General features: G+C 30.3%; 5 protein-coding genes across 6 annotated transcripts; 2 read left to right on the forward strand and 3 right to left on the reverse strand.

Moving 5' to 3' along the window:
* Positions 1-714: 714 nt before the first annotated feature.
* On the reverse strand, positions 715-3,567 carry LOC103503177 (uncharacterized). The gene is made up of 5 exons (XM_008467327.1): positions 3,277-3,567; positions 1,874-2,088; positions 1,662-1,752; positions 1,345-1,411; positions 715-1,247 (listed from the first exon to the last, which is right to left on the reverse strand). The coding sequence occupies exons 1-5, from the start codon at positions 3,333-3,335 to the stop codon at positions 1,194-1,196; spliced, it is 486 nt and encodes a 161-aa protein (XP_008465549.1). The 5' UTR covers positions 3,336-3,567; the 3' UTR covers positions 715-1,193.
* A 1,486-nt stretch (positions 3,568-5,053) lies between these two features.
* Positions 5,054-5,934, reverse strand: LOC103497202 (uncharacterized). The gene is made up of 2 exons (XM_008459317.3): positions 5,634-5,934; positions 5,054-5,549 (listed from the first exon to the last, which is right to left on the reverse strand). The coding sequence occupies exons 1-2, from the start codon at positions 5,755-5,757 to the stop codon at positions 5,284-5,286; spliced, it is 390 nt and encodes a 129-aa protein (XP_008457539.2). The 5' UTR covers positions 5,758-5,934; the 3' UTR covers positions 5,054-5,283.
* Positions 5,935-11,177: 5,243 nt separating this feature from the next.
* Positions 11,178-12,868, forward strand: LOC103497212 (ethylene-responsive transcription factor WIN1-like). Its single transcript, XM_008459328.3, has 2 exons — positions 11,178-11,367; positions 11,626-12,868. The coding sequence occupies exons 1-2, from the start codon at positions 11,288-11,290 to the stop codon at positions 12,284-12,286; spliced, it is 741 nt and encodes a 246-aa protein (XP_008457550.2). The 5' UTR covers positions 11,178-11,287; the 3' UTR covers positions 12,287-12,868.
* Positions 12,869-17,363: 4,495 nt separating this feature from the next.
* On the forward strand, positions 17,364-19,669 carry LOC103497222 (SPX domain-containing protein 1). The gene is made up of 3 exons (XM_008459336.3): positions 17,364-17,847; positions 18,312-18,438; positions 19,041-19,669. The coding sequence occupies exons 1-3, from the start codon at positions 17,548-17,550 to the stop codon at positions 19,481-19,483; spliced, it is 870 nt and encodes a 289-aa protein (XP_008457558.1). The 5' UTR covers positions 17,364-17,547; the 3' UTR covers positions 19,484-19,669.
* Positions 19,670-20,124: 455 nt separating this feature from the next.
* Positions 20,125-22,106, reverse strand: LOC103497231 (uncharacterized). Of its 2 annotated transcripts, none has more exons than XM_008459347.3 (3): positions 21,983-22,106; positions 21,780-21,830; positions 20,125-20,744 (listed from the first exon to the last, which is right to left on the reverse strand). In XM_008459347.3, the coding sequence occupies exon 3, from the start codon at positions 20,698-20,700 to the stop codon at positions 20,464-20,466; it is 237 nt and encodes a 78-aa protein (XP_008457569.1). In that variant the 5' UTR covers positions 20,701-20,744; positions 21,780-21,830; positions 21,983-22,106; the 3' UTR covers positions 20,125-20,463. The 2 variants fall into 2 exon arrangements, with proteins under 2 accessions (XP_008457569.1, XP_016902262.1); XM_017046773.2 differs by having other exon boundaries at positions 20,125-20,709; positions 21,983-22,099.
* Positions 22,107-22,352: the final 246 nt, after the last annotated feature.

The following is a 22,352-nucleotide window of genomic DNA, read 5'->3' on the forward strand; positions in this document are numbered from 1 at the left end:
CACTATCAACTATCATCGTACAACTTCGTAAAAACATTTCAATCTTAAGGTCATCTTGAGTGATTTTTTTATTGAGATAGAAAAGGTCAAACAATTAACAAAAATAGAGAAAAAAGAGAAAAATATATAGATAATTGTTAAGTCATAGACAGAAGACAGTAAGAGTATTAATACAACTTTTGAACGTTCAGAAATATTTTCACAATAAGGTATTAACGGTTTCAAACACACTCGATGAGTTGTATTATCGAGACAAACAGAGTTTAAACTTGAATTTGAAGTGGCTTACAAATTCTTCATATTTCCTTTTAAAAGACATATCCATCCCCAACACATATTATATATCTATCAACCATTGAAAATCAAATCAAAAAACATTTTCTCTCTCTCATTGTGACTCAGCAAGTACTCATTCTTAAGTGATCATTATCACTTATGCCAACAAAAAGAAATTATTCCATTTCTTCCTACCTACATTCTCTATTATCAGAATGGGAGATAAAATTTCTAATCAAAAAGTAGGGTCCATATCCTTAAAATAGTGACTATTCTCTTGCGAAAAAGAGTTTGAAAAGGCATCTTTGCATCTTCAACCATGAACCCTTCAAAATTTATAGTCTTTTTAATGGCACAACCACCAGACAAAAAGACAATGGAGGCTTGATTTTGTCTATTATCTGTTTTCTCTACCATCCAACACATTTGACAGCAATATCACCACAAAATCAATCTGGATATTTTATCAGGAATTCAAAACAAAGAAGAGTTTGTTTTAGAGAGATTAATTATTATCTATTCTTTTACATCAATTACAACGAGTCGGTCATCAACAACATTGCATCAAACACACTGCAAAGTTGATGTTTCATCATATATTAAACTAATGATGAAGAAAGTTTGATATGTATGTATAAAGTATATTGGTCGGAGGGGGCTTACCATTTAGCTCGCCGATCAATTGGAAGATCTTTGATTTTGGGTTACTTCACAATTGGCCCCTCCCCTTAGAGATCTCCAATGTAGCAGCAATATCGAAAAGGTTAGCAAACCAATGGTGTCATTTTGTATGTTAAACTTGTATCGAGTTGATCCCAAGTTAAGGTGGTAGGCGCGGAATTGAACTCCAAAACACGAAAGAAAAAAGTCACAAGGATAGTGTATGCACAAGGTGATTGTTCTTTCAATTGACCGGCTTAATAATATAGCCCTTCTTCTTCCCATTCTTCTACCAGAAAGTCTACCATTTCCTGTTAATTATAATATGGTTTTAATATTCAAAGAAGAGGAATTGAATGTGTAGTCAACTAAAGAAAAACACCAGAAAACATAGAAAAGCAGGCTGACCGATAAAGGTATGCGTCGATGGTAAGGCTTTCTGGTTTCCAACAATAGTTCTTTAGTCATATACCAACTGTAAACAAAAACCAAGCAATATGGTAGGGTTAAAAATTCTGAGAAAACAACTAAATCCACAGGAAATTTGACTTCCCAAAAATGCTTTTGTGCTTGTACTCAAAAGACCTTCTGCCTGATTTTTTTATGACCGAATTACTAGAAATATTGGCAGAGAGGGATTTCATTTGCATTAGAAGCATGAAGACATAGTAACAACAAGGTTCGTGGCATGAACAAGTACGTATTTGCAGCAAAATTAGACTCACCTTAATCCTGTAATATGACTTTTTTTAGTTCGTTTAGCAGGCACACAATTTCCGACCCACCGAAGGCGGGTCTGAGTCCAAAGAACAAAACCTGCGATTTGAAATATAAACTTGTAACCAACTTTAATTTTTCATTGACATAATTGGATTCAGTTTAAACCAGACTAGATCAGCACCAGATCACATGTGTTGAGATTGAAGCCTAAGCTTACCATGATTTACAAAGTCAGAATGATTGCTTAAATTATCAATGACACCACCATGGTTAGAGTTATGGTTCGTTGTGCTGATAAATGAATTCTGTCGAGATTGAAGTGTAAGCAACTCGTCCAGATCACACGTGCTTGTACTCCAAAAATCTTCTGACATGCTTGGCATCCTAGAGTTCAGATTATTCCCAGAGATGGCAGGTGCAGGTTTAATGCTCCTACCAAAACAAACATTGACTCTGTTTGCATCATGTTGAAAACTATGGATAAAGTAACTCCAAAACAGACAAGTATACTTTAAGTATTGATAAATGCAAATGCATGAACATCACAGTACATCCATTTCAAATTGTCTCTTGCCATACTTCAAATCAAGAGAAGAATTCACTAACATGGTTAAGTTCTGGGCCCTCAATGAAGTTTGAAATAAACTATGCATGTATACAGATCATTGAATATATCTTAGGAAAACGAACCCCCGATGTCATGAACCTAAACACTGACAATGAAACATGAAAAATTATAACCAAGATAAACGATCAATCAGTTAATGAACCAAGGAACCAAGGATACATGCATTGAACATGTTCTCACCACTTGCAACTCTTTTGACCATCCGAAAACTAGCATTCCAAAGACCAGTACAACCCAGTTCTAAAAAGCTGACTTCTTGGAGCAAGAATAGACTTCAATGATGCAAACAACTACTGATCCATTTAATCTAAGAACTTCGAGCTCCTGCCATTTACTTAGAGATAATGTAGAGTCCATCGTCAATGGGACGAATAAAACACCAGTTATGTTTATGGATTCTGCTTTCTATAATATACCAAAACTTCACTTATATATGCCATTTTCCCCTTATTTTTTCAGACCTGAACACTTACTAAGAAGTAAGAACCAACTGATATTTCTTTCACTTTCCAAGGTTCCTTAACTGCGGATTAAGAAATTCTGTCTAGAAAGCAATTTCCCAATTAAAAAGAATCTCCAAATTAGAATCACTCAAACCTCTTCATAAGAGAAGCTGAAAGTATTTGCAGAACAAAAACTCATCACTCCATGAAGGAAATATCATCATCTTTCATATCATCGGTTAAAACACCACTCCAAATTAGAACCACTCAAATAACAATGACAATCATCTATCATAGATCAAAACACCATTCCAAATTAGAACCACTCAAATAACAATGACAATCATCTATCATGGATCCATACCACTGCATCTAAAAATTCCCCCAATCCAGAACAGCGTTTTGAATTTCACTACACGTTTCAATTAGGTTTTCGCATAAAAACAATTCTAAATTCATCAAACTATTACAAAAAGAAAAAAAAAAAAAAAAAAAAAAAAAAAAAAAAAGAAGAAACCCTTAAGATGAACAAAGAATCAGAGTACTCACCCTAAACAAGAGAGAAGTCGATCGATCCAAACAGAAAACCAGCTCTCTCGGGTCACCATATTCGGCGAAAAATCAGATTACAAACATGAAAACACAGAAACATGCCGAAATCGAAAGGGAAAATGGGAATCGAATCAAAATCCCTAATTTCGGATAGAATCGGATAAACAAGGCAGTATTGGATAGGAAATTATTGTGATTGTGACTTGCATTGAAACTTTTAACAGATCCATTTGATAATCAGTAATTTCATACCGTTAATTAGTAGTTAATTTTAACAACCCTAAACCGTGTTCATCTTTTCTTCTCCTTTCCTCTTTTTCATATAATCTTTTTATTTTTATTATTTTTATTATTTATTTATTTAACTTTTTAATGTTGCTTGAAAATTACGGGTTATGAGGTCAATACATCGGAATTACTAGGTTAGTAAGTTTGTGTTTTGAATCGCAAGTACAATTTGAAGGGAGAGATTTAAACTCGAGATCTCATATACTCGAAAACATATAGTAGTTATTTGATAAATATGACATGATTATTTTTTAAATTTGAGTTCTTTATTGACATTTATTTACGAGGTGACCTAACTACCTCTTCATTAAGATAATGACAATTAAATTAAACTCACTTTGGGGATTTTTCTTTTTTTTTAAGAAACTTTTGGAAAAATCTAAGCAATTTGATCGACTGTCTTTTAATTTGTAATTCATATTACAATTATTTCTTCTTTAATAAAAATATTAAAGAGCAAACAAAATTATAACTCAGAGTTTAAATTTAAAGCAGAAACAAAGAAGAACTCTTGTAGTCACAACTAGCGTATAAAAAAGATGAAAAAGACACATCAAACAAGAAAAAGAAATACTAACACAAGTCATCGGAAAAGATCTCAAAGACAAGAGTCAATTGTCTCTTAGTTACCATTAAACATCTTATACCGATGGATTTTTTTTCCCGATTGGATAATAAGTAATCCATATTATAACTAACATATATGCAATGAAATGAGATAATATGATGGAGTTTTACAAAAATAGGATAGAGCATTCTCAACAATACTTTCTTCTAAACCAATTATAGATTAATTTTTAAAGATTATAGTACTAATTAACACATCAATTTTATGGTTAAAAATCTAAGGGAATATATATATATATATATAAACCATATCATATTCAATATGGGATGGGACTTTTTCATTTGTGAAGTTGATTGCTCATTTTTTTTAAAAAAAGAGAAATAATTAATTTTATTCAATTTTAGAGTAAAAAAACACAATCTTTTTAAAATTGGATTTTTGTGTGACACTTGTGAATGTGATGGCTTTCTTTAAATGGAATTGCTTTTTTGTATTATTCAATTGCCTTCTCTACTCCCAATATGGTTTTGAAATTCATTCTATTTAAGTATTCTAAAAGTTTCATTCTAAAGTTCCAAAATAAACAATTATGAAATGAGTAAAATAATATATATATATATATATATATATATATATATATATATATATATATATATATATTATTTTGTTTCTTTTACTATATTACTCTTAAGTTTTTTAATTCTCAAAATAAACATTAAAATGTAGTAATGAAAAAAAGAAAGTAATCATTTATAAACATTTCCTCAAATATTCATAGGTTTCATAAAATCAATTATTGTCAACTAAAGTTTGGATTAAAGTCTGATTTTTTATTTTATTAGAAGAAAAATTCAATTAGAATATATTTTTTTTCCCATTTTTATATTCATCCTTATAAATTTCAACAATTCAACCTAATTTAAGAAAGGGGTTTTTTTTATATATATATATATTTTTCTAAAGAAAAATCAACAAATTCAAATTTCCAATCCCAAAGAGATAATGTACCATAACTACACAAGTGGAGAAATTTGAATTTAAATTTACACATTAATATACATTTCTTTTTTGACCAAGAGAGAAAAAAAAGAAAAAGAAAAAGAGAAAATTAAAATAAATAAATAAAATAAAAGTTGTTGAGTCTATAATTAAAGAGAATATGCTATCCTGTGAACCAAACGATCCCTTAAGATTCCATTGTACAGCGCCGCTCTATTCGCCGGCATTCCGCCGCCTCCTCCACCGTTCCTCGTCAACCGCCGTGCCGCAGCTCTTCCCGGAGACGGCGATGAACCCAATATCATGTCTTTCTTTCTCTTCAATTCTTCAGTACTACTAAAAATGGCTAAATCGTCAGAAAAATGAACTCTTTTTCTTCCTTTTTTCTTCTTCTCCATCTCTTTCTTCTTCACCACTTGAAGAAAAAAAAAACCCAAAAAATAAAAAAATAAAATTTGATTTCTTGTTGCAAAATGGAATTAATTGAATTATTGCTTACCAGAAGAAATTGAGGGGTGGGATTTATGAAGGTAGAGAGAAAGGACAACGATGACGGTCCCTGCAGAGAGAGCGGCGAAAGCCATAGCCATGGACTGGGAGCTCAAGATTGAAGAAGACGACATTGATTTGTTTGTAATAATTATTGGCTTAAGAGAGCTGGAAAATAAAAAAGAGTGAGGAGGAGGAGAAATTAGTTGAATGGATGAATGAGACAATTGGAGAAGAAGAAAGTTGAATTTGTTGGTGTGGTGAGTAATTTTCTAAAGAGAGAGAGAGAGATGGAATAATATTATATTGTGATATTTTCTTTTTTTCTCTTTTCAATATATATATTAAAAAGATTATGCAAACAATTGTCTAATAAATATATAAATATACTGACAATTGTCTCATTGTGTATTAACACCATATATCATCATATTAAGGTTTGGATATGATATCAAGGTTTTTCAATTAAGAATGGAGCCCAAGTAAAATTGAGTTTAGTTTATTGATAATTAACCTGATTTTCTTCCTAAGAAATGGTATATTATTAAAAGTTAAATCATTACATCTCAATAATGACATTAATTAGAAAGACATCAAATCAAAGTGTTATAAATCAAAGTGTTATAGTAAAATTGAAAAATTGGTGATTAAATGTGATTTAAGATTATACTTTTTAGTCCTAAGGGAACAATGTTTTTACTATTAACTGATTATAAGTTTTTATCGTTAATGAATTATGATTTACGTTGATTATGATTTTGGATAAGTATCGATAATTCTAGAAAGAGATAATAATGTAAATCTGAAAAGTTTAAAAATTAATCAATGTTTTCAAAATTCACCGACAAAATAGACACAAACTTCAAAGTTAAGATATTTAAACTTATAATTTATATTATAAAACTCAAGAGCGTTTGTTCTTCTTAACGTAGGACGAAAAGATCGATTTTTTGGCTTCAAAAAATGAGAGTGAAAAATATAATACATAAGGTTTTAATATGAATTCAACTCGATATTGATGTTAAGCTAAAGTCTTTCATAATTTACTTTAGAACTTCAAAATGAAGATTGTTATTATTATTATTATTATTATTATTATTATTATTTTTAATTTATAAATACATCAAGTTCAAGTGTGTGTCACACCTTAACAAGTAGGTCACTATTAATGTACAATATCGTCAATAAGGTTCTTATATTTTAGTATTTATTCTTTGGATGGGTCAATTTTAGTTCCGATACTTTAAATGGATACTTTAAATGAAGTTTAATCTCCACTGTTAATTTTTATTTTTTGTTGTCTACGATGTAATTACTATAAGTTTTGAAAATATGTTAAAAAATATATATATATTTATAAATATAGTAAAATATCACAAATAGCCAATTAATTTATTTTAATCGATCGTGGTACATCATAAATGAATTAATTTTAATAAGTATATGTGTCAATTAAATTGGACATTTTTTTTAAGTAGTTGAGACTTAAATAGAAAGTTGTCACAATCATTGTTTGTATTATTATACATTAACCAATTAAATGCAATAAATGTGTTATTAAAAAAGAATTAAATGCAATATTTAAAAAGGTAGCTAATGGGGTTTCATGATCACTATTATTATTAATAGTCTCTCCAATTATTGTTGTATGTACTATACTCTTATCAAATATATAATAAATTAAACCTCTCTTACTCTTTTCCAAGCATAAAAATTAAAATACTTCTCTTTAATATTCAATAAGTGAGTTTTTATAATATATGTTGAAGTTGTGTCACACTTAATTAAATCATAGACCTTATAAATGAAGCAAAACTAAAACTCTTGCAATATATATATATATGGACACACCCCATCTAAACTAATTAAATAAGGCTATATAAGCCAAACATAAATATACCATTTTTGGGAGTTTTCTTCTCTCTTTTTCTCCTATTTTATTTAGTTCAAATCCGAATGAAAAAAGGGTAATCGATACGATTTTTTAATCTCATAATTATGGTATTAAAAAAGTTACTATTGAACTATATTTACAAAGACCGGTGAGAATTATTTTTTTTTTTATAGTATGTACTCCAAAAAATTCATTTTATTAATAAGTATATTATATATTTTGGAAAAGAGATTGAATTAGAAAAATTAAATAAAAAAAAATTGGCAATAATTGAGTATATTTAAAGATGAGAGGAAGGTCTCATATGGGGAAGAGTAAAGGTAGAGATCAAGGGTATTTGAGAAGGGTACTGCTATGTTCCTAAAACACACACATCTCTCTATGAAAATGGAAGTAATATAATTACTAGCATTAATTACAAAAAGAAAACAATGTTTTATTTTATTAATATATGTGGTGGGGATTGCTTTTTCAGATTAATTTTTAAAATGGAAGATATTGTATTTGTAGGAATAATATCATAAAAAAAATTAGAAAATATGAAACTAAGTACATAGAAAGACATTTTGATTGACTTTAGTACCTGAGCATCATGAATAATTATCTTTCATAGTAGATTAGATCGTTAACTTCTCCGTAAAGATATGTCATTCAAAACTAGAAAAACTAAACTGTTTCTTAGAACCGGACCAAATATTCAATAAAATCGAAAAATTCGATTTGGTCCCATTTAAAAATATTTGAAACCAAATTGAAATCAAACTTAACTGTTTTTAATTACTATATATTTTATTTTTATATTAAAAAAGAGTAAATTTGAATTAAAAACTTAACCTCTTCTGTTTTAAAGAACAAAACCAAATTTAGAACCAAACTGAACGAATTATTTTAATAGTATTTTAAAATTACCAAACTCGAATTTAAAATCGAACTGAACCGAACCAATACACGCTTGCATATATATTATTTTTAGGGGATCAATGTTTGAGAAAAGGAGTGGCCAGTCGTGTAAAATGTGAAGAGTTGTGAACTTGATCATCTCTCTCTTAAATCCAATTGCTTTCCAATTCTACTTTAAAGTATTTGCGTGTATTTTATTTTAATTTCTTTAGCCTCTCTTTTTATTATGGGATAGTTGCAAATGTAACAATCATATTCAAAATAATTAAGTATATAGCAACACTTTAAATTTTTTTCAAATATAGCAAAATCTGTCAAAATTTATCAATGATAGGAGTCTATCATTGATAGACCATGTAGCAAATGTTGGTCAATCACTCATAAACCATGAGAGTCTATCAATGATAGACTTTGCTATATTTGCAATATTTTTAAAATATTGCTAAATATTTAATAATTATTCTAAAAATTGTTAACCTTATACTTACCTTTTATTATTTTTATTTTTCTTTTAGTAAAATAGGAATGAAAATGTTCGAATCATAAACTCTTAGATCGTTGACCTATTATTATATATATTATTGATAATGTTCAATATGCATGGTAGACTTTTTTTTTAATATTTATTTGAAAAACAATATATAACATAAAGATTATATTACAATAAATCACATATATTTCAAATGCAAAATAATATCTATGGGATCTTTTTCAACAAAATGTAGGGGTTGAAAATTTTTGAATTTTCTAACATAGAAAATGTATACTTTTAAAGTTATTCTTAGTTTGACTTTATATATAGATAATAATTGTTAATCAAGTAGTAAAAAGTAAAACTCAAATTTATAGTCATGTAGGCCAATGACAAAATTGAATCAAAACATAGGAAACAAGTTGAAAAGTAATTATGATGCATTGAAAACCCTAAACCCTACATGAAAGTGAAAAGATAGGGTTCCTAATATTTGCCCTATGTGAAAAGAATAATAAAAGTCTACTATATATAAAGAGATATTGCTTAGAACTATAGAATAATAATATAGATAATTATGGACAAGTAATAAAGTTATATGTATAACTCAAAATTGTATTAGCTTGAACTATAGGCTAAGTAGTTATGCATATATTTAAAGTTAATGAATACCATATAATGCTAAACTTCCAGCCAGGATATGAAACAACGACATCTCTTCACAATTAAGAATAATATTTGTTTGAAATTGACTTTCTAAAGTGTTTAAAATAATTGTGTTTACAGGTATACAAAAGCAATCGTTTATAATTAAAACACTCAAAAATTAGTCAATCCTAATGGACCATAGATTTTATGGTTCACGATGTTTTGCTAACTATTTCTACAAAATCTCTTGTGCCTCGAAAGCTTGTACTATCACATCCCAAGAAAATCGAACATTATCGATATAGCTCGAAGAGTATCCTCAATGAGTGGACTTTTTTCTTTAAATTCAAGGATATAGTTTTTTCTTCGAGAATTCTCACCTTGAAATTATCGTATATACTTGACATCCATTTAGCTATAGAAGTTCATTTTAGTCGGCAAAATTAAACCTAATTAACAAATTATACCACATATAAATACAAGAAGGCACCTCTCTCTTAATATTTTCTCCTCTTTTGTGGGTTTAGTTATGGCCAAAAACTAACCCTAATTGTAAAGAGAGAGAGAGAGAGAGATAGTATTATAAAGAAGGCAAAGTCAAAAGGGCTAGTAGAGTCTATATAGAAGTAAATAAGTTTGGAGAAGAGACCATTTATTTGGGGTAGATATATATATGGGACATATACCCTATAATACAATAAGGAAAATTAAAGTTTTAGGTGAAAATTAATAATAATTATGAGAGTAGTAGTTTTCATTAAACTTTTTAATTCACCGACAGTAGTCTCTATCTATCTATTCCAATTTTATCTCACCCTAAATCAAAACTAAACCTTACCCAATAAATCAAAATATTAATACAAAATAATTATACGATCATATTTAATTTTGTCTCAAAATATAAATATTTTGTCACGGTTTGCCTTATAATTCAAATACTATTCTAAGAAATATATTATGAAAGTAGCATTCATTAAAGAAAAAAACAAATCTACAAATGTGATAATTAATTAATCTTAGCTTTCAAATTAGTCAATCAATTTGTACATATATAAAAATTGAAGAAATCCTATCTAATATTTCCCAAAAAAAAATATATATATATATATTTTAGTATATGGTTGTCATTGAATTCTTAGGTTTTATTATTTAAAATCTTAAACCCGAAAATTAAATAAAAACTAAACTTAAAAATTAGACTCAAAATTGAAAATTTTAAAGCGTAAAAGAACCTATATATATATATATAAACTCAAAATTCACTAACGAAAAATGTATTTTATTTTTTCAAACACTTTTTATAGTAAAAACTAAATCTATCATTACAAATTTGAAAACAAATGCATGTACCAAATTATATATATTAAACTTTAAACATTCCATAACTAAGAATCCATCCTATTATGTTACGATTGTTTCGTTAACTAAACTGTTATTTTTACGAAAGACGATGAAGAATCAAGAAACGTAGTCATTTAACCAAATTAATATCAATATCTAACCCTAGCAAAAATAAAATAAAAAGAAAAAGGGAAAAGTGAAATGATAAGGGTTGATGAATAGTACTGCCTAGCTAGATTCCTCAACCATATCTTCATTTCCAAGTTAAAAAAGTTTTTCACCTTCCCCATTCATCACTTTCCCTATATTATGTTCCTTCCCCTCTTTTGGTGCTCTCATATGTACTTTGGCCTTTCACATTCTGACACACTCAATCCCTCCTTTCCTTTGTATTGATCTTTTCAAAACCATGGTGCCTTCAAAGAAGTTTAGAGGTGTTAGGCAAAGACATTGGGGATCTTGGGTCTCCGAAATTCGTCATCCTCTTCTGTAAGTCTAGCTACTGATCTCTCTTCCTCCTAATTAGGGTTTGTTTGTTTCTCTCGTTGAATCTTAAACCTTTGATTAATTTAGGTTAAGAAAGTCGTACCCAACACTTCTTTTTTATAGACTCTTCACCATACATACTATCTCTCCAACTCACCAAATGGAGATTGGGGTTATGATATTACTACTCAAATAGTCATCTGTTTATCAATTTGATTTAAATTGTACTACATTTGAAAATATTGTTTATATATTATATAGGAAGAGAAGAGTTTGGTTGGGGACGTTTGAGACGGCGGAGGAGGCAGCGAGAGCTTATGATCAAGCGGCCGTGTTAATGAGCGGCCGGAATGCGAAAACCAATTTTCCGATGAGCCAAACGACGGTGTCGGAGTTTGAAAAACCCGACAATAATATGATCAATAATATCATTTCTCCATCTTCTCCAAAGGGCTTATCGGAGATTCTCCACGCCAAGCTCCGAAAATGCAGCAAGGTGCCGTCGCCATCGATGACATGTCTCCGACTGGACACCGAAAATTCCCACATCGGCGTTTGGCAGAAACGCGCTGGCCAACGCTCCGACTCCAGCTGGGTCATGACCGTTCATCTTGGAAAAACCAACTCCTCCTCCTCCTCCTCCTCCACCACGGCAGGCGGAGGAGAGGACGGCGCCGACGGTGGGCGGGTGAAAAGGAATAAAAGAAGTGGGAGTTTTTCTGGTTTGATGTCGTCGTCAGAAGGTAGTGGCGGTGGGAGCTGCCACATGAGGAAGTTGGAAATGGATGACGAAGAAGAAAGGATTGCATTACAAATGATTGAGGAATTACTGAGCAGAAATTATGGTAACCCATCTGAAATTATTCAACTTCAAGATCATCTTCATGGGGAGGAACCAACTTTTTTACCCTCTCTAATCTAACTAATTATATATATATATATACACACACACACACACATACATATATATCGTTGTGCATTTATAATATAATTATATGAATATGATATAGTGTTAAAATAATTAGGCTAAATTTCAAAAAAAAAAAAAAAAGAAAAGAAACCATTGCCCTTTTGTTTAAAAGATATAATTCATCTTTTGAAAACTAAAACATTATCTTTAATTAACTTCATTCAAGTGTGTTTAATTCCTTCAAAAATTTGTTAGGATTTTAGATATAAATTAAGGTTGAAAAATGTTTGTGGTAGTGACGGTTCTTTGAAACTTTATTTCCATTCTAGTATTACCACAGTCTCGATTTTTTTTGTCTGACGTTATTTGTTGTTCAAGGATAGTTTTGAAATGTTTTGAAAACGTTAAGGATTATATATATATATAATTTTTAGAAGATTTGGGTTATCTTTTAAATAAAGGGCAAAGAGGTACATTTTGGTAATTTAGCCTAAAAATAATTTATGTATGCATGTATTTAATTTATACATGTATGAATGGTGTGGCAAGTGTAATTGTACATTGATATAAAATATAGAGTTCATTGTGAAAGAATTTTCTTTTTTTTCTTCCATCCATATATTTGTATTCCTTGAACATGTGGCTTATTGTATGTTGTTTTTACCGTTATGTTCGGGTTTTTTTCTTTGATATTTTATACATGTTGTGTGGAAGGTTAAACTTTTGACCTCAAAGTTGATAAAGTATTTGAATTCTATTTGGATAAGAATTTTATTATTAATCTATACGTGAACATACCTCAGTATTTATTACTAGTGAGAAATTTGAGATTCAATTCTCTCACCCTACGTATCGTTAAAGAAAATGTAATTTATTAGATTTAATATTTAAGGGGCTGAATTTATAATAATCATCTCTAACTACAGTAATAATATTATTTAAAAATCTCAATTCGCTACGGTAAACATACTACTTCAAAATTAAACCTCCTATTTGCTACCACTTATACTCATCATTTTTTTTTTGTTACAGTATTTACTATTTCCTTCTCAAACTAAAATAATTTATACCACGAATACATACTATAGTAATAAACCCACAAGTGATTCAAGTTTTTACGGTATCAAAATGACAAAATAACTTAAATTGACATGCACCGTCTTTTAAAATTGGAGGTCGTATTCAATCATATTTTTTTTTAGTACAACAATTGTATGGTTGGAAGATCAAACCTCTCACATGAAAGATCATGTAAAACCGTGCTAGAGTAAATTCACTTTTAACTAGAAATAATTTTCATATACTATGCTTTTATGAATACTACTTTCGTTTACTGTCGGTAAAATATTGAGGAAAAATTGTACAAATCATCCCTAAACGTAACTATGGGTTTGGTAAGAAGAAGAAGAAGACCATTGTATGCAAGATGATTCTAGAATTGCTATTATCAAATTTGGATGATGTTGCAACAAATTAAGGATTTATTTGAAAGCTCTTCGATCTTGACTAATTGTGTTTAATTTGGATCTGTAAATCCCATCAACGAAAGCAGCTCCTTGACCTTTTGCTAATTCGTGGATGGAAATTTAGGAACATTTTTGAAATTTCTTTTCATTCATATTATATTTTTAGATCTTTAATACATTGACTAATAGAGTGAAAGAGAAGTCATATCAAATTCTAAACTCTCCCTAAGATTTGGGATCAGAATAAGATGTCTTAGATATTATTATTGGATGTCTTAATTATATTGTTTGATTATATATATCTGGATTAATTTGAAATTCTTTTGAAATAAAGTTATATCGTAAATTGGATTGATCGTTCATATTGTATCTAAGGTTAATTTTTATGATTAATCTCATAGTGTAATTAGTTTGATATGATATAATTTTGGATGATAACATGTTAGATAATTATTATGAGTAACCTTTGCTTTCCTTGTCCATTTTTGTCTTCCCCTTCATGCTGTTAAAGCCAATTTCTTAAGTTTTCCGTTATTGTCCACGGCCGTTTGGCAAAATAGTAAAAAGTTTTATGATAACAGAGTCTATGTCAATACACTTTCTAAATTGCAAAAATAGCAAATTTAAAAGCGGATTGTCCTTTGATAGTCCATTTGATAGTTCTTTAATAGCTGCCTGGTATATCTAATTACTCGTTATATTTGCAATATGCAAAAAGGAAGTGTTAGGAGCTGCTTTTTTTTAAAAGAAATTTGTCATCCGATGCAATTTCCCTATTATTTATGTAAATTTGATTTAAGAAAAGGATTGATTGCAACCAATAATAATAAACTTGAGGAGATAATCTATTTATATCAACCTAAAGTTTAGGGGTAGTTTGTGCAATTTTTTCGAAAATTAATCGATAAAGTAGATTTAGTATAGTACGAAAGTATCATATAAGAGTGTATTATTCTTTTATATATATATATATATATTGCAACATCAAGTATGGAAGACTCCATTTGATGTTAGAAATTTAGGTAAGAATTATTGGAAGGTTTAGTTGGAAAATTAAAGTAAACTTTAATTACTTTTGAAAAGAGAGACAGAAATTTTCAAAGACAAAAAGAAAAGAAAAAACTTCCAAAAGTATAGGATATATCTTTGTGTTGACAATGATAGGATGTTTGTGCATAATTTGTTAAACTTGTCTTTCTTCCCTTCCTTGTATTGAGATTTTTCTCTTTTAATTATTATTATTGTGGTCCTCAAAGTTTAGGACTACCACTTTAAAATCTTCACCAATTTTTGTACCAAAATGTTGAATTTCTTCAATTGCTTGACAATAATATAGTAATCAAAAGTGGGGAAATTTTTATATACGGTATGCGATGGAGTGGATATACTCTACTTTTATTTATTTGCAGGTCACATCAGTATATCATTTAAGAACGATGTAAAGTTTGATAGCATATTAAGATACTAATATAATTAATATAACAAAATTTACAGGGTGAACAGTATGTATTATGATTGTAGTAAAAAGTTTTCTCAAGAAAAACGTGTTATATACTCATTTTTGTTACTATTAAAATGTTTTAAGTGATTTGGGCATGATATAGTTAAGCGACTAATTAAGACATTTTACATGTGACTTAAAAGTTAAATATGTGTCACATTGTCGAAAATTAAAAAAATACAGAGCCAATGTGTTTTTAGTCTACGACAAGGTTGGGGTTGGTGTTTTATATGGTTCTTTAAGGTATGATGATCGTTAATTGAGACTTGACAAGATGCTAACATGACGATGAACATATGATGAATGAACTCTAATGAGATTTGGTAATATAAAATTAAGTGACAAAATTATTAAAAATCTAAAGAAAAGAGAGAAGAATTTTCATTTCATTAGCTCCTAACGAATTAGCAATCGACTATTGGAAGGAGATAGCAAAGATGCCGATCGAAATTAAAGGGAGAAGGAGAAAGTAAGACCGACCTAATTTATAATAGATGTCATGTCATTTTTGTTTTCGTTTTATAAAAGAAAAAAAATAGACTTGTGTAAAATATCATTGTTCCGATCATATGATTAAGAGCCATTACAATGAATAGCACTGTTTAGGATTAATAACACCGTGAATAGAAACAATTTAAAAAATTGCAATTACAGTAAAACTTGCGATATACTATATACTTATGATAGAAATTTAAGAATAGACGTTATAGGTGCTAGTGGATGTTACATTTGTAAACTCTTTTATATTATTCTATATATATATATATATATATATCTTCTAATATGCGGAGAATGATGGTTATATATTTGCAATTGTCACTAAATTGATTGTGTGACAATCTAATTCTTAAGGAAGGTAACTTTGAGGGCCAAGTTGCATCGATATTATTTGAAGTAACAATGTCACCATTATTTATGTTGGGTTTAATTTCCTTTCTTAAATTAGTTCATCTTCCCTTTTCTTTTTATTTATAATTTTATTTTATTTTTACTTTAATGATATAAAAAAACTGAAATTTTGCTATATCTTATAAATATTTTCAGTAGTTTTGTCATTTACAATAATTTTTTTTATTAAAATGTTAGATAGTCAAAATATAAATATCAAATGCACTTTAAAAGTAAGTAAGATTATATAATCCATCGAAACCTAACTAATTTCTATAGTTTCATACAACATGGAGATTTAAACCTATTTATCAAAGCTATAACTACGATCATGTTGACTAATTGAACTTAGAGTCAAATCATAGTTTAGTGTATATATACACTAAACACTAAATTATGTTCAAGGATAATGGGCTTTAATGGACCTATAAGTCGGTACACAATTAGAGCCCATTATTTTTTTCCTCCAAAGGTCCAAAGGTAAAGCCCAATATTGAATAATTATAAATATAGTAAAATATCGTAGATAGATTATCCGTATCTATCATGTCCAGAAAAATATGAAAATTAAATTACATAAAAGGGACTAATAGACAAAATAACTACTAAGCTACCTGTAAATATTAAAAGTTAAATAACTTTCCTTATATATATTATATAAAGACGATAAAGTTGAAAGGGGACTTGAGTCCCCCGTAGACCTATACTAAATCCGCTGGTGATATGATTTATCATGATATGTATAGACAAATATAACAATCTTTATCGTAATTTTTTTTATTATGTTTGCAAATGCCCCTAAAATCTACTTATAAACCTTGTATCTCCAATCATTAAAAAATTGGAGAACTTCTCGATATATTTTTATCACTTCATATTAAAAACTTCCAACTTTATGTATTTAAATCTTAAACTTAAAAAGACATTATTTCTTCGGGATATTCGACTCCAATTATATCCCTCCACTAATTCAACCAACAAAAATTAAAACTCCCTAATCTCAATTAAAATCAAACTTACACAAAACAACACACCAAATCAAACCAAAACAATAAACTTTCAATAAGAAAGTCCACTTTAGAGTATCCAAATATATATATATATATATATAAACACAGATTTAAAGAATATTTTAACTCAACGAAACCAACCAATCACAAGCTTACATGTAATAAATAGAAATTAAAAGAAATGATTATAAATTATCATCCATCGCTTTGAGCGAAAGGAATAAAACCCCAAAAAATGCCGAAAGAAGATTAAAGGGATATTCGAAGAATTTTTCTTCGAATATTCTTTTTCTTACCGTTATATTCCTTCAATTTTTCCTTTTTCTCTCTAACTGCTTCGCACCAATTTCACAATTCCCCATTTTACCACTTCTCTTCATTTTCTTCGGCGTCGGAAACTGTGGGGTTATGAAGTTCGGCAAGAGTCTGAGCAACCAGATCGAGGAAACTTTGCCGGAATGGCGGGATAAGTTTTTGTCTTACAAGGAGTTGAAGAAGCGCCTCAAGCTTGTGGAGCCTAAAGGCGGTGAACGCCCGAGTAAGCGGCCTAGGATTGATGCGGCTGGAAGTTGTTATGTGGAGGATGGAGAGAAGGATGATTTTTCGTCGAGTGAGGAGATGAATTTTATTAAGTTGTTGGAGGACGAGCTTGAGAAATTTAATAGTTTCTTTGTTGAAAAGGAGGAAGAGTATATCATCAGATTGAAGGTGATTTTTCTTGTTCGATTCTTGTTTTCAATTTTCGTTGAGATCTGTGTTTCGATTTGTTCTAGAGAGATGAAATTGAATTAGACCTTGGATTTTGTTGTTCATTCCGTTTGCAATTAGTGAAGTTGATATGCGATTCGATTCTGGAATTTGACCTAGCCGTATGAAAAATCTGATTCCTAGATGTCCTTGGATCGATTTAGGCATTTAATCCTGTAATTTTGTTAACAAGATTTTCGGAGGTTGATTGTTCATGTATGTGGTTTATGTCGAGGTGTAGAGCTTTTTGATGGTTCACATTTATTCAAGATTTCGAGTAGAGGAAAATCTTTGAATTAAGAAATTTGTTCCAATAGAAGATTGAATTGTTGAATTTCATCTCTTTACAAGTTATAACCAATGATCATTACAGGTCCATGCTGACGACCAAATTGCTTCCACTTTTGTTTTTGAATATAATTCAGGAGCTACAAGATAGGGTAGGAAAAGCAATGGATTCCAATGAAGAGATGGTTAAAATTCGCAAGGAAATTGTGGACTTCCATGGAGAAATGGTTCTCTTGGAGAATTACAGTGCCCTTAACTTTACAGGTACAAATCCTTTGTTAACTTTCTCTTTTCTACATTTTGACAAATTTTATCTTCAAAATCGTAAAAACTAAGCCTTCAAACCTGATTGAAATTGAACCCCAAACGTCAATTGTTACAATTTTTACCATTGTGTAAGATTGAGAGTCTAAATTTAGTATTGTATAAGTTTGAAGACTCATTTTTTATTATAGAAAGATATAGAATATAATTACAATTATCGTCATATTTGGGGAGTTTTTTGGTCTTTTTTTTTTTTTTTGCCTCTCATTTATCCTATCCCTATGTACTGATTGGTTGGCAATTGGCCAGCTTGAATGTATATTTATACCCTCTTGCAGTCAAATCTTGAATATGACATCTTTTGTCGCTTTCTTTGGTTTTGGTGGAAATTATGTGGTACTGATGAACTTTATGCTATTTTAATGTTCTTACGGCACCTAATGATATCTTAAATAGTTTAGACACTCCAAATTGTGACCACAAACTGTTGAATCAATTCCTTTATGCTTAGAATATGCTTCGGTTTCCTTTAAAAAAGAAACACACTTTATAATATTAAAGAAATTCTTCACTGCTCACAACTTGCATACGTTTTTTTATAGGACTTGTGAAAATCCTAAAGAAGTATGACAAAAGGACTGGAGCACTAATCCGCCTGCCCTACAGTCGGAAAGTTCTGCAACAGCCATTCTTTACTACCGACCTGCTTTACTCACTCGTGAAGCAGTGTGAGATGATGTTGGATCTTCTCTTCCCTTTGAATGAGCTACCTTCTACTGGTTCGAATGGAGTCGATGAAGTCGATGCTCCTACGAAGCCAGGCACCACCAACATTGATGATCTCCTTAAAGCAACCAAGGAACTATCCGAGATAGAGTATATGGAGTCACTTTATATGAAAAGCACCGTTTCTGCATTACGGGTTTTGAAGGAAATCCGAAGCAGGAGCTCAACCGTGAGCGTCTTCTCATTGCCACCGTTGCAAATGAATGGATTAGAGGATACATGGAAGAACGTTCCGGTGCTAGAAGAAGTAGCTAAGTAGAGGAAGGTTCAAACAGATATCACCAACTACAAGGAAGTTCCCTTTTATAGTTTCGTATGTCTTCCTTTGATGTTCGTGTGGATTACTTTTGATACTAACAGTAACAAATGTAAAACTGAATTACAAAGTTCAAATTATGTAGAATCTTATAAAGGAATGGTAATACATATTTACAATTACGATGTATTTGGCAACTTTTTTTCTATTAAACACAGTAAGCACTTCAGTTGATGATATGTAGTGATTCCGGAGCTGAAGGGTGAAAAGAAAATTAAATAAGCAAACCCAAACGTAAGCCATTTGCTGATTCATCAATGGCTAAAACAAATAAGAAAAATGTAAGCCATTTACTAAAAAGCTAATGCTCCAAACACTCGACTCAATGTGGTCGCCACCGCGATGCATAATTCATAGATTCTTTCTCCTATTGGCAAGGGATTGGAGTCTCTTAGTCAAACCAACCTAAAGGTTCCAATTTCGTAACTTTGGGTCAGCTTAATACCAAAAAAATATCATTGGGAGTGTATGGGATGCTGAGTAAGCCTAAGTTTTGAAGTACATAGTTGTAAGTTAGTGTTCTTCGAAAAATTTGCAAAAGAGGGGAAGATGGTTTTCTTACATAAATGTGTAAACTTCAATAGTAAACGCAATTGGAGTTGAGTTATTTATTTAACACAACTTATAGTTATGAAATAGATGTCTCATAAATCTAGGCTTCCCAGTAAGAGAAGAGGGTGGAAAGTGATCACATTTAATGAAAAGAAAATAGGAATGCAGATTAGATCATTCTAATGGTAAAAGCACATCAAAACCATAATAGGAAATAACTCGCTGTCCTGTAAAAGACTAGACTCTGAAAAGGGGTTGATTAATTGAAAGAAGTGAACATTAAATTCCTAACACTCACAAGGCCATGCCCTCGAAACAAATTTAGAATGAGCCATCCAAGCAAACAGCTGATCCTTGAGCTGCCCTAAAGGTCACTTCTTTTCAGCATTTTCAACATTTTCAGCATTTGCAGCATCTTCATCATTCCCTATCTCGTAACGACGTTTGAACTTGGCAAGCTGCCCAACACTTTCAATCATTTGACGCTTTGCTCTGAGGTGGTAGACTTTACTGACATTGTGTATTTTGGTCATCATAGCACCCATCAATCTGCCACTCGGAGTGACATACGATACATACTGCAATTGAGGGTGCAAGCCTTTCTTCATTGTATAGATCTGTAATCATAACTAGTACTTACAAATCAAAGCTTCTACAAAAAAAATTGATGGTTAAACTTCAGATTTAGTCCCTAAACTTTTAAGTTTGCATCTATTTGGCCCGTGAACTATCCATTTGTATCTAATAGGTCCTTGTAGTTTAAGAAGTGTTTTGTACGTCCTTAATCTTTCCAATTTCCATTGTGTAAATAAGCAACTAAGATTTGATTTTGTACCTAATAGGTCCTTGACCTATTCAACACTTTCTAAATTCAGAACTAAGAAGACATAAAATTGGAAGTTCAAAGGCTCAACTTAGAAATTTAACCAAAATTGATATACAGACAGGAAAGGAATAATCATAGTAAAGCTAAGCTACATTTGAATCTAATACCAAAAGTTCCAATTCTCAATGGACAACTTTTTCTGTTTATACGTGGGAAAGCAAAGAACGATGAATATGCACAACACAACCAACAAGAATTTCGTCAAACATTTGGTGGGCTCTAGCCTCTACGTAGTGTTCAATGTTCATCACTCTAAAGGAGTAGAAATTAGGAACTAGGAAGTGACAGCCACATTAAGGGGATATGAAGAAGCATGATCATGCACAAATATACCATTTTATTGTAGAATATCATCAAACATTTGGTGGGCACTATGCAATGTTCAATGTCCGTCACCCCAAAAGAGCAGAAACTAAGAAAGTGACAGCCACACAAAGGAGGAACGAAGAAGGATAAACAAATACAAACATACCACTCCATAGAAGAATTTCATCAAACGGCTGGTGAGCATTGCGAAATCCTCAATATTCGTAACCCAAAAAGATTATGAAATTTGAAAATGACCAACACAATTAAGCTGTGAGAAGACTGTAAGATACTTCTCACTATAATTTATCCCAAATCCTAAATCGGCCGCGTACCCACATATTTTCTCAGCAAGTAAGCAATTAATCTTGATGAAACAGGAAACTCTCGCGTGGATTTAATGACAAAGAATACAAATCATATACAAAAACAGCCCTAAAACGGGGAATTGGAAGAAATTAAATTAACGCCTTCAAAAATGGAGAATAAACTTACATATATTAATAACCCCTAGTGTCAAAATCTTCCTCTCCGAGGCTCTGATTGCTGAAACACGTCCGTTTCAGAAAACATCAACCAATTAGTTCTTACAAATTAGGTTGAACCATTCATTATATAAAGGGAAGAAATAAAATTGAAAATAATAGAAGAAAAGAGAAAGATAGAGAAAAATAGAGAAAGATAGAAAAAGAGAGTACCTTTGAGTGAAGAAGAAGAAGATCTGATAGTGGAATTTGTGAGAAGAAGTTCTGTTTATCCACGGCGGGGCGGCGGGTAAGGAAGACGGTGAAGAGAGCTATTCAATTACTCTTATGTCCTTAATGAAAATGGCAACACATAAGCACATATCAAGGGTATTTTGGTAAATTAATCCTCTAAAAATTTGTAATTTAAGTCAATTAAAATTATAAATTTTTTCAAGCCAATCAATTTAGATTACACCCCAAAATAGATACTATGAATTTTTTTTAGTAATCATCTATGCAATAGTTCTCAAAATGTGTTTGTAATCTCTTCAATTGTTTAATTTTACAAAGTAAGTTGATTAATTTATGAAAAGACAAATAA

The sequence above is a fragment of the Cucumis melo genome, chromosome 5 (assembly GCF_025177605.1).
Source record: "Cucumis melo cultivar AY chromosome 5, USDA_Cmelo_AY_1.0, whole genome shotgun sequence".
NCBI classification, from domain to species: domain Eukaryota; kingdom Viridiplantae; phylum Streptophyta; class Magnoliopsida; order Cucurbitales; family Cucurbitaceae; genus Cucumis; species Cucumis melo.